Here is a 12,437-nt window from a genome sequence, read left to right as displayed (position 1 = left end):
GGGTTACGCACCAATGGGAGGTCTAGCAGTTCTAGAAATCCTTCCTGGGTCCCCCGTCCTGCTCCAATCTCTGGACTAAGCTGTTCTCTAGGTCTGCTATCCAACCATCATTCTGGGACTTCTCTTTCCTATCACTGAGTTCCTTTTATGTCTTATCTATTCAGCTTTGCATTCCATGTTTTTCTTTTTTAAGGTTTAGTCTTCATGTGAAGTACTTCCTCTGGTAGCTTCCTGAGAATGAGTGCACAGGAGGTAAATTTTTGGAGAGTGGTCACTAAGATGCGAGAAAAGTAAAAGCAGGGACTTTCTAAAAGCAGTTCCTATTAGTGGGATAATAACAGCCTGGGTATATCATTGCTCCACAAAAAACCTTTAAAATGGCCTCTCAGAAGAATCAAACCAGGGAAAGAGCAGAGCTCATTCCTATATATTAGTCCTCCATAAATTGAGATTGCCTGAGTGAGGAAATGAATAGCCCTATTCATGAGGAAGAGAGATAGCAGCTATACAACATGTGTGATTAATCCCCAATCTCATTTTAGACTACTTTAGTTCTTCCCACTTCAAACCTCTATCAAAGCATCAAGACTTCACATTTGCCAAACGTTAGAATTACTCTTCTCTTCCCTTAGTTCTTTTTATCTCCTTCAACATTTTGGCAAAAAGACAAGGAACCTAGAAAAACAGTTTTAAATTAGTAAAGCAAAGGGCCTACAGGAGATACAAAGTGGATGACAACTACCTTACTGACAGCGTCTAATATACAAATGGAGATACCTTTAAAAGTATTTACAGATTTCTAAAACCTTCTAATAAACAGTAAAGAATTTATTACAGACTTTCCAAACAATGAACAACAGGATGCAAATGGGTGCAGAGTGGGTCATTGCACGGAAAGCAGATACTGACTTTTGCTGCTTCCGAGCCAAGCGGCAGCAATGATTACTTTTATTCCTCTTATTTAAAAAAAAAAACACCTGTTCTTTTTATACTGTGAAATAAAGAAGAGAATAGAACAAAGAACAAAATGTCCCGAGTGCTGCCACTTACCTTATGTCGGTAATGACAACAACATGTTCACAGTCTCCCTGGTGACAGTATAAGTAAGGAAAACCCAGTTTAATATACAAGTCATTGAAGGTGAAATCTTCCATGTTTGCAGTCTGAAACTTTCCATAGCCTCTATCATGCGACTCTGACCACTCAATGATGGTTCTGAGGGGGAAGGTGAAGAAGTATCATTGCTCCACAGAAAGCTCACTGTGACAGAAGATGGTGTGTGACTGCAGCACTGCACAAAACCTGGCTCCCTCGAATGACTGGATAGTTGCCATCTTGAGATGAAAATTGAAGTGGCTGATACAAGTTGGAATTAGGAATTCTGAATTTTTCTTCACTCATACAGCAGCAGTTCTCAAAGTGTGGTTCCTGAGACCCCACAAGGGTTCGTGAGATTAAAATTATCCTTACAATAAACCTAAAATGTCATTTGCCCTTTTAAGCTCTTATTCTCTCATAAATGACCAGTTTTCTGGAGGCTACGTGATGTGTTATCACTTCAGATCAAATGGAAAATGTACAGTGATGCCACTCTTCTCGTTATTTTATTTTGGAAAAGTTATTTTTCACAAAATGTTAATTGTTAACCTGTATTGGGATTATTTACATTAGTTAATATTTAAAATATTTTTTAGTTCAATTTCTAATATGGTAAAATATTGATAGTTATAACCCACATAAACAAAAGCTCTTTGGAGTCTACTATTTACAGTATAAAGGAGTGCTGAGACCAATAAGTTTCAGAACTGCTATATTAGAATACAGATACAGGGGCTGGCCCCGTGGCCGAGTGGTTAAGTTCGCGCGCTCCGCTGCAGGCGGCCCAGTGTTTCGTCGGTTCGAATCCTGGGCGCGGACATGGCACTGCTCATCAGACCACGCTGAGGCAGCGTCCCACATGCCACAACTAGAGGAACCCACAGCGAAGAATACACAACTATGTACCGGGGGGCTACACAACTATGTACCGGGGGGCTTTGGGGAGAAAAAGGGAAAAATAAAATCTTTAAAAAAAAAAAAAAGAATACAGATACAAAAGGCTGTAATGAAAAAGAATTTATATAAACAAAAAATAGGCATATATACTCTAGTTGCTAGGACACAATAAAAGTACAGTCTAATACTAGATATAGATTTTTCATGTAGGTACTTAACCAACTATATATATATATATATACCTACATATATATACACTCATCTAGGACAAATGATAGTTTACATTGGACATGTAGAAAAAATGGTGAAAGATTAATTTACTGCTATCAACTAAATATGAAGACAGAGAAGAATAAAATGTTGAAGTGGAATTTAATTTTTTTTAGATGTATCTAAGGCTCAATACAAGATTTACTGTAATTCCTAAAATAGTAGATAATACATTTAAAAAATAATTCCGGACGGCTGGCAAAGGTCTTGAAATGGTCTATTTATGCCTTTAGTAGGAAAATTTTCTTTTTCGAGTAAAAATTTTTGATTAACCTTTTAATTTATTTGATTACTAATTTACGATTACTTTTTGATTAATTTTGATTATCAGTACCTAGGCCAACCAGATGAAATAACTTTGAAAATATTTTCAAGGTTGACCCCAAAGCAATCTTAACAAAATAATTCCTTGGCAAAGAGCCTTAAGAGACCACTAATAGGAGTTGTGGAGATAGCATTATTTTGAGAACTAGAAACAGGAAAGACTTGGAGGAGACTCTTGGGAACTTACCTGCTCAAATCCCTGCACTCGGGGTATCTTCTATCATTGTAAAACGTTCCTTCAAAATAGAAGAAGGCTGATTTGTAGAGGTCCTACAAGAAAACAGATGGCATCAAGGGAAAGTTCACTAATTAACAATTATGAAATTGCTCTAAGTATTAATTCAAAATTTGTATGTCATAAAACCATACTAATTATGTTTTAACAATAACTTTATGCAACTCACAGAATAGGCTCAGCTTATTAATTTAATATTTAATGGGAACCTCCTATGTGACAAGGATTGTGTTAGTTACCAGAGATAAAGCTGTAAAGACATGATTCTTGCTGCTATTTTCAGTTTTATCATATTGCTGTTTTAATCACTAGGTTTGATTTAAATTTATATAATCTCCTGAGATTCATGAAAGGAATCCAATTAGAAATGAAATAAACTTCAATATTATTTTATTATATGAATACACAGCAGTGAGTTATTTTGGATAGAACAAAAAACTAAACAAAGTCACGTCTTTGATGTTTCCCATAACAGCAGTGATCATGGAGAGAGGATTTTCTGTCATTTAAAAACTATTTTCAATGTGCTTTTATCAAAATTCTCTCTCTATATTTTCAGTAACTCTTAGGCAGAATGTGAATTTCTATTCTCACTTAAGCAGTCTTGCCCAGAATACCACAGTCACTGCACAACTGGTCTGAACCCTCAGGTTTCCTAACCTTCAGTCTACCAGACCTTCCATCAGAGGGGCGTCTCTTAATCCTGACTGCATGGCAGAATCCACAAACATCCAAGACCACGTTTCACCTCAGGTCCCTTAAATGACAATCTGAGGATGTGGCCCAGGCACCAGTGCTTTCCCAGGACCCCCAGGAGACTCAAATGTGCACCCAGCGTCGAGAACCACTCTGTCAGACTTGTCTTTCCCCATATGTGTAGAATTAGACCCTTGGGTGGGGGTCAGAAGACCTGGGTTCTTTTCCTTAACCTACACCTAGTCCTCAGACCTCAGTTTCCTCACCTGTAGAATGAGAGTAATATCTGCCGTGCTATCTTACAGGACTGTGATGAGAATCAAAAGCAGTTTACGAACTGTAAAAAAAGGTAATTTCAGGTAATATAATTTTACCCTAAAATAGCCTAATTTCTCTCCTACTTCTCTGAAGCTTCTATTTTTCTTAATTTTCTTCATTCCCCCAGTTACAGATATCCGACATTGGCTTCAGACACCCTTACAAGACCGGCTGTGCTGTTTCTCCTTGGACTGCTCACTAAATCTCCTGATCCTGCTTCCTCGTGCAAAACATGAGTAACACCATTACTGTCTTTCCAGGCGGTTGTACAGATAACAGGATGTGACCTACTATAAAGCCACCTCTGGCTACTCAACACAAAGCCTGCATATACTCCTAAACCCCCAAAGAGGTGAGCTAGGGTCCAAAATAAAGGTTCTGAAAGAATAACTGTTGCCTTATTTTGGAATCAAAAACAAAGTTTGGTGTATATAAAATTTTTTTCATTACAAAATGCTTCTATAGAACTTCACCTTGGGGGCCGGCCCCGTGGCCGAGTGGTTAAGCTCACGTGCTCCACTTTGGCAGCCCGGGGTTTTGCGGTTCAGATCCTGGGTGCGGACATGGCGCCGCTTGTCAAGCCATGCTGAGGCGGCGTCTAGAAGGACCCACAACTAAAAATATACAACTATGTACCGGGGGGCTTTGCGGAGAAAAAGGAAAAATAATCTTTATAAAAAAAAAAAAAATGTCATCTTGAGTGATTTAGGGATCTTAATGCCTTTGGCATAGGGGAACACTAAAAGGACATGAATGTTTTCCATCTAAATCCTAAATCATCCATTAATAACCTCTTCTTATCTCAGTATACAAATGGATAGACCAGTTAATTGTTAAAGGTAACCAGAGATCCTCACTAACTAGTTTACCTATTCTGTCAGCTAGTTTAGCTGACCAAGTTCCAAGGTGGGTATGGGGGAGGAATCACCATCCAATATGGAAAAACTTGTCTAAGAAGTTACTTCTGTTGTTAATGTTACATAAGAGTCTACTATTACAATTTCCATATTATAAACAAAGTAACTTTCGATAACTAATATGATCATTTGAACTAAGTCGTTATTTATAATTTTAGGCATCAATTGGTCATTTATTCTCTTGCCAACATTCAAATCAACTACATTAGAACTTCAGAAACAGTCCTAGGATCTGCTGTGAGGAAAATGGTAATGGAAAGAAGTGCTGGAGAACACGGGTAAAGAAATTTTTACAATTTAGTTTATGTTACTGTTTTTGCTATATCAAGTAACAGAATAATATGTGTGTAAAGGATTTTCTTAGAGCTTCTCTAAGAAAGACCCTAAGAGATTATTGACAAAAAAAGATTAATCTGGGGCCGGTCCCCTGGCCAAGTGGTTAAGTTCCCGCGCTCTGCTTCGGCGGCCCAGGGTTTCACCAGTTCAAATCCTGGGTGCAGACATGGCACCGCTCGCTCATCAAGCCATGCTGAGGCGGTGTCCCACATGCCACAACTAGAAGGACCCACGACTAAAAATACACAACTATGTACCCGGGGACTTTGGGGAGAAAAAGGAAAAAATAAAATCTTAAAAAAAAAAAAAGATTAATCTGAGCAAGGTAAAAACGATCAACAGATCAGACATTTTAAACATGAGGGAATATGTAAAAAGAAAAAAAAGCTTAAGCAGAAAATACTGGCACTGATTTTATACGTATATTTTAAAATGCACTCCATTCTTGAAGTACTATAGTCCAAAAACAAATGTTAGCAAAACATTACATTTTAGACATAAGCTTTTAAAAGAGACTTGAATATACTGGCCCAATTCTAGTCTTCTCACGTACCAAATCAGTCAAAGAAAGTATTTTATTCAAAAGTCTTGCTTATCGGCTGGAATAAAGATTCCAATTTCCCCAGGGCAAGAACTGCAGCTTACTCCTTGTTCCACGACTACCAGTGGAACACATGCCAAATATCTCCCTGTCAAAGCAAGCACTCTGACTTAAGGACTTATTTTCAATTTTGTTAGATGTGACAATGGCATGAGGTGAGGAGATGAAATAGTTCTGGCAAAATGCTAAGAACTGTTGAAGATGGGTAATGTGTACATAAGGGCTCATTATACTATTCTCTTTCTTGTGTGTGTGTTTAACATTTTGCAAGGCAAAACTTAAAAAAAAAAACCATCATAAAATAAAAATACCAATCAACGAAATAAAAATCTTTCACGGGCCAAACAACTGTTAGCATCGGCAAAATTTCACTTACTTATATGGGTTCACCTTTCTAAAACAGCTGGAGAACAAGGAAGCAAATAAAGCAAGTCTCTGAACAGGCAAAGTTTCCACAAAGTCCATGTACTAGAAGCTCGTCATTGATCACAGCACAGCTCAAGTTTCCGCTCAGTAAACAAGGGTGGGGAAAAACATCGCAAACAAGACATAATGCTAACACGGCACAGAAAGCACATGGGGCTTTGAAGGTGAGCTGACAAGCGTCTGGATCCAGCCTCCGCCACTGCCTATTGAACACAGGCACCTCTTGACAATGCTCCGCCCCATCTTCTTCTTACCTGTAAAATGGTGATCATTCTTTCCAGAGACAGCGTATTGTACATCTAGCACATGGTAAGTGCTCAATAATCAGAGGATATTGTTTAACAGATGAAAGAGACAGAAAGAATAAAACAGCAGATGGGTAAATATTTTAAAGTCCGACTGTGAGTCATCCAGCCCCCTGCCTAGGAAGCTTTGCTGAAGGCATCATCACTGATGTACAAACACAATAAACTAACCCAGCTGCTTAAAACTCTCTCCAGGGTTCCTGGAGCTAAGACTGATTCCCAGATGTGACTCAAACCGCCTTGAGCAAGTGATGACACGGTTGGAAGGAGGAGGATGAACTCAGATTGTTCTTATTAAACTGATTTTATAAAGTTTATAGTTACACTTTTTTTTGCAGGGTTGAGAAACTTTGCAGAACATTACTTCTCCTTTAAAAGAAAAGAGAAATCTCTTATTTCCCGGTCTGCATACAGCCTTGAAACTCCACATATTTCTCTTTCATCTAATCTTTATCTCCAAGAGCACTAGGATGGCAAACCTAAAGAACCCAAATATCTTAAAACCATTTTCAACATAACTCAAAAACTATTTAAGTGACATCTATGTGAGTGATGCTAGCCTCCGTGACAGTCACCAAAAAGAGTGAAACACAGCCAGCCTTGTGGGCAGACAGACATCAAATAGTATCAGCATATTATTATAAGCTCCAAAGTGGACAAATGAAATGGTGCCACAGCCAGGAGGAGAGGAGAGTCAGGGAAAATTTCATGTAATGAGTTTTGAGCTGGCTTTGGAAATATGAACATGAACTCACCAGATGGAGGGAGGGAAAGGGCTTCCTACCATGTTCAAACACTCAGAAGCATAAAAAAAAGTATGGCCTGCTTGAGGAAGAGAAACAAATTTATCACGGCAGGAGCCTAAGGTGTAAAAGTAGGGGGTGAATAGTATAGAAAGTTAGCTTGGGATTCATCATTACAAAAGGTCTTATAAATCAGCCTAAGGAGTCGACTACAGGCACTGGAGACCTACTGAGATTCTTAGATTGGAGAATGGCAGGATTGATTGCTCTTTAAAGACTTAATTTTTTTTAAAGCAGATTTAGGTTTGCCACGAAATTGACAGGGAGGTACAGGGATTTCCCTGCTCCTACACATGCACAGCCTCCCCCATTACCAACATCACTCACCAGAATGGTACATTTGTTACCAAGGATGAACCTACATTGACACCTCATAATCACCCAAAGTACACAGTTTACCTCAGAGTTCACTCTTAGTGTTTGATTTGTTTTTGGAAGACATCTTGAGTGGCATGTATAGGACACTCTAAAGGAAGGAAGACCAGTTAGGAAGTCTCTACATTAGTTTCAGAAGAAGATGCCGAGAAGCTGAAGTAAAGCACATGACAATGGAAAAAACACAATCTGGAGCTATTAAGGCAGAATAAACAGGAATGAAAAGGGAGAGTGTCATCTGAAGAAAAAGGGAGATGGCAGAATAATGAATTTCATATTAATTTAAACCTTGAGCTTGAGGTATCTGTGGTTCATTCCTTTATTCAGCAAATAATTGGGTGCTTCCTCTGTGCCACACATCAGCATAGCAATAAAAACACATCACTGAGCAAAACAAAGTCCCTACACTCGTAGGGCTTATATTCAAGTTAAGCAAGACAGACAAATACAGGATGTCAAGTAGTGATAGTGCTACTAAGGAAAATACAGCCTGACAGGGGAAGAGAATTGTAATCTGGATGCTGTATGCAAAGACCTCTCTGCTGAGGCAACATGTGAGACCAGGAAGAAACAAAGCAATGAGCCATCTGAATATCTGGGTGTTGAACATTCTAGGGTGAGGGAACACAAGATACAAAGGCTCCGAGCAGGAGCCTGCTTCGTATACATGAAAAACAGCAAGAAGGGCAATGTGGTTTGAAGGCAACAACTGAGGGAGAAGGTGTTAGGATATGAAGTTAGGAGGGAGAAAGGGCCAGATAATGGACCGTTTGTAGACCACAATAAGGACTCTGTATTTTACCCTGGATATTAGAGGAAGCCTCTGGAGATCTGACTGATACTTGAACAGCATGCTTCTGGCTGGCACAGTGGATAACTAGGAGGGTGGATGGGGGCAGGGAGGACTGTCAATAGGCTGCTGCTGGAGTCCAGGCAAGAGATGATGGTGGGTTAACCAGCCCGGTACCAGTTAAGGATCACACACATGGGCAGATCCTAAATATGTTTTGAAAGTAGAGCCAAAGCACTTGCTGATGCCTTCAATGTGGGATGAAAAGGAGGCAAGGATGACATCAAGGTTTTAGTCTAAGTAAGCAGGTGCAGAATGGGCGTATTTACTAAGATGGGAGCACCGGGAAAGGTATAGATTTGAGGGGGAAGAGAGATCCAGAGTTTGCTTTTCAACATATTAATTTGAGATGGCTATTAGACATCTAATAAAGAATGTCAGGGAGGCTGTTGGATATTTAAGTCTGGAGTTCAGAGAAGATGTTGAAATTGGAGATATAAATCTGGGAGTCCTGGTATTTATAGCTATGAATCTGGACAAGATCACCTAGGGAGTATCTATAGAGGAGAGGTCTGAGGATTGATTCATAGGGCTTAATAACATAAATCAGGAAGATGAGAAGCATCTAGCAAAGGAATTAAATCAGTCAGATAGGAAGAAAATCAGGTGGGTATAATGTTCTAAAAGCCAAGTAAAGAAAGTGTTTTGAGGAAGGAGGAATATTCAATTGTGTCACAAGCTGATGAGACATCAAAGATAAAAGCTAACAATCTATCGTGGCATCAATAAAAGTGATTTTGGTGGAGTGGCAGGAACAAAACTGAGTGCAAAATAAAGTGGGGGGAGAAAAAGAGAAACTGAATTTAGGTACTATTATTGATTCATTATTAACTATTATTAACTCTTGAGTCAGTTTGCTGAGAAGGAAGCAGAAAGACAAGCTGGTAGGTGAAGACACATGATTAAAAGGAGGTTTTAGGATGGACGATATTCCAGCACATCTGTTTATAGATGGGAAAGCCAACAGAATGGAAAAAACTGATGATGCAGGAACAAGAGGGGATAATTACGAGAACAAAGTACTTGGTTGTGCAGTCAGGGATGGGGTCCAGTGGACATACAGATTGGCCTTAGAGAGCAGGCTTAGTCCATCCATTGTAACAAGTGGGCAGCAATGTGTACCGGCAGATGGGTAGATGGGTAAACATGGGTAAGAGATGACGGAAAATTCTTCTCTGATAACTTTATTTTCTCAGTGAAATAAACAGCAAGGGTTTCAGCTGAAGGTAAGCCATGAGGAAAAGATGTTGGCAGTTTCAGAAGGAATAAAAGAGTTGCCTTGAAAAGTGGCAGCGTGAATCCACAACAGAAGTGCAGTAAAAAAGCCAGGCAGCACTGAGGTTAAGTGGAAATGTCCAGTAGGTACTTAAAATAATGGTCTGGAGAAGGCGGCCCCGTGGCAGAGAGGTTAAGTTCGCACACTCCACTTCAGCGGCCCAGGGTTCTGCCGGTTTGAATCCTGGGTGCGGACATGGCACTGCTCATCAAGCCATGCTGAGGCAGCATCCCACATGCCACAACTAGAAGGACTCACAACTGAAAATACACAACTATGTACCCAGGGGCTTTGGGGAGAAAAAGGAAAAATAAAATCTTTTAAAAAAAAAAAAAAAAAGAGAGAGAGGAAGAGATAGGCATGATGGAACGGCACAGAAGAAGAAAGCATTTCCTGGAATATTTACGAGCCTGCTAGAGTAATCACTACCTCCTTAGCTTATTATTATTTAATTTTCTCTTATTTTATGGGGGTAAAAAAAACCCATCTTACTTTACTGATGTGCTCAGGGGCTTGATCAGGAGTGTTGCTGAATTCCCCACCAATCTGGAGGTCACTGACACAGCAGATTGAATCTCTCAGTTCTGTAAGCTTCTGACTGCCCAATACCAGCATCGTCTGATATGGTTTGTGTTCTTTGTGCTAAAAGTCAAATGGTAAATAAATAAGTGTTCACTTAGAGACAAAGCAATTCAACTATAAAACTTGATATGACCAAATCAAAAGTTACTAGTTTTCTTAAGTTATCCTCATTTTGGTGTTCTGCATTTTCTTAGATTCTTATTTGTCTACTTTGCATCCATTAATTACAGGTCCAAACTAATAGTCAAAGTTGTTTATATCTCCCCTGTGATCCAGAGCCTATATTCTTTTTTATTTCTTTTAATTTAATTTAATTTTATTTTTCCTTTTTCTCCCCAAAGCTCCCAGGTACATAGTTGTATATTTTCAGTTGTGGGTCCTTCTAGTCGGGCCATGTGGGACACGGCCTCAGCACGGCTTGATGAGCGGTGCCATGTCCGCGTCCAGGATCTGAACCCTGAAACCCTGGGCAGATGAAGCAGAGCGTGTAAACTTAACCACTTGGCCACGGGGCCAGCCCCAGAGCCTATATTCTGAAACCACCTCTTTTATCTAACTCTCACACACCAAGCCAACATTCCCCTTGTCCTAAATCAATCCAGAGCCAGGTACCAGGCAACTAGGGACAGCCCCTATACCCCAGAGCCCACTGGAATTATTCAAACTAGCCAATCCTAAACTGTTGACCCTGTCCTACCTTGCCTTTCTTCAAAAAAACCCCAATAAAGGCTGTGGCCTGTGCTTTTCCCTCGATCCTTGCTGCCTCTCGACTGACACTTGTGCTTCCCTGTGGCCCTGCACAGTGTGGCTTAGCCCCTCCTCTCAGGAAATGTAAGTAATGAAAATCTTCTTTCAGGGGCCGGCCCCATTGCCAAGGGGTTGAGTTTGCACGCTCTGCTTTGGTGGCCCAGGGTTTTGCCAGTTCGAATCCTGGGCATGGACATGGCACCGCTCATTGAGCCATGCTGAGCCGGCATCCCACATGCCACAACTGGAAGGACCCACAACTAGAAATACACAACTATGTACCAGGGGACTTTGGGGAGAAAAAGGAAAAATAAAATCTTAAAAAAAAAGCCAAAAAACTTCTTTCAACAGCATTAGCCTCTAGTGTTGGCACTCAGTCACCTGGGTACATGGGTACAGTTGAGACACTCGCTGCTATGGTCTGGATGTTTGCATCTGCCCAAAATTCACATGATGGAATCCCAATGCCCAATTCGTGATGGTATCAGGAGGTGGGGCCTTCAGGGTGATTAGGTCATGAGGGTGGCACCCTCATGAATGGGATTAGTGCCCTTATAAAAGAGATCCCATAGAGCTCCTACCGCTTCTGCCATATGAGAAGTCTGCCACATGGAAGAGCACCCTCACCTGATATCCTGGCACCCTGATCTTAGGACTTCCAGCCTCCAGAAATGTGAGTAATACATTTCTGTTGTTTATAAGCCACCTGGTCTGTGATATTTTGTTACAGCAGCTGGAACAGACTAAGATACTTGGCAACAGAACTTTTTTAGTTTGAGCTAAACTTTACAATCAAAATGCTACTAAAAATGACATTAGCCTAAAGAGCCTTTAGAATATAACTTCTTCTGCAGCACTGTCTTCTAAAATTTCCTGGAAGTTACCTCATTGAAACCAAGCAATCTATACGCTACCCTCAGGTTATAAATCCAGAGGTTCAGTTTTATTGGTTTAGTATAGTTTAGTTTTGTTTGATAATCTGAGTTCTTAATCAAACAAGGTAATTGGTACTAACTATATCCCAGATGCTTCATAAAAGCCTATTTATTCACAAGTGGAATTTATGTATAGTAACACTGCAATTAAACCTTATCAAGGTTTATGACACATCTATTTGGGGAATCAAGAATACATTCCCTCTGGGCTGGGACAGAGTTCTTTTTATTAGATACTCCTAAGAAATTCCTGGATACCCTCGACCTGTTACTTTTCTTTATTTTCATCAAAGAAGCACCATCTTTAGCTAGTTCACTAAGTTTCCAAGTATTGTGAACTGATGAGCAAAGGTCACCCTACTCCTTCACCAGTCACCTAATCTGCAAAAAACCCTTAAGGATTCATATAATTAGAATCATTGTGGATTTATATATACTTTCAGTTG

At 39.9% G+C, this 12,437-nt stretch overlaps 1 protein-coding gene across 3 annotated transcripts in view; it reads right to left on the bottom strand.

The window, feature by feature from the left end:
* Positions 1-12,437, bottom strand: part of SNAPC3 (small nuclear RNA activating complex polypeptide 3) — a 41,050-nt gene that overhangs the window by 7,176 nt on the left and 21,437 nt on the right. For 2 of the 3 annotated variants that reach the window (XM_046664066.1, XM_046664067.1), the window contains exons 5-7: positions 10,220-10,369; positions 2,777-2,859; positions 1,051-1,215 (exon numbers count right to left, since the gene is read on the bottom strand). In XM_046664066.1, coding sequence (XP_046520022.1) covers positions 1,051-1,215; positions 2,777-2,859; positions 10,220-10,369 — 398 coding nt within the window. The remainder of the gene's footprint in view (positions 1-1,050; positions 1,216-2,776; positions 2,860-10,219; positions 10,370-12,437) is intronic. The other variant, XM_046664069.1, reaches the window with a different exon arrangement.

Source organism: Equus quagga, chromosome 6 (assembly GCF_021613505.1).
Source record: "Equus quagga isolate Etosha38 chromosome 6, UCLA_HA_Equagga_1.0, whole genome shotgun sequence".
NCBI classification, from domain to species: Eukaryota; Metazoa; Chordata; class Mammalia; order Perissodactyla; family Equidae; genus Equus; species Equus quagga.
The sequence above is the reverse complement of the archived record's forward strand: the minus strand, read 5'-3'. Positions and strand labels throughout refer to the sequence as shown.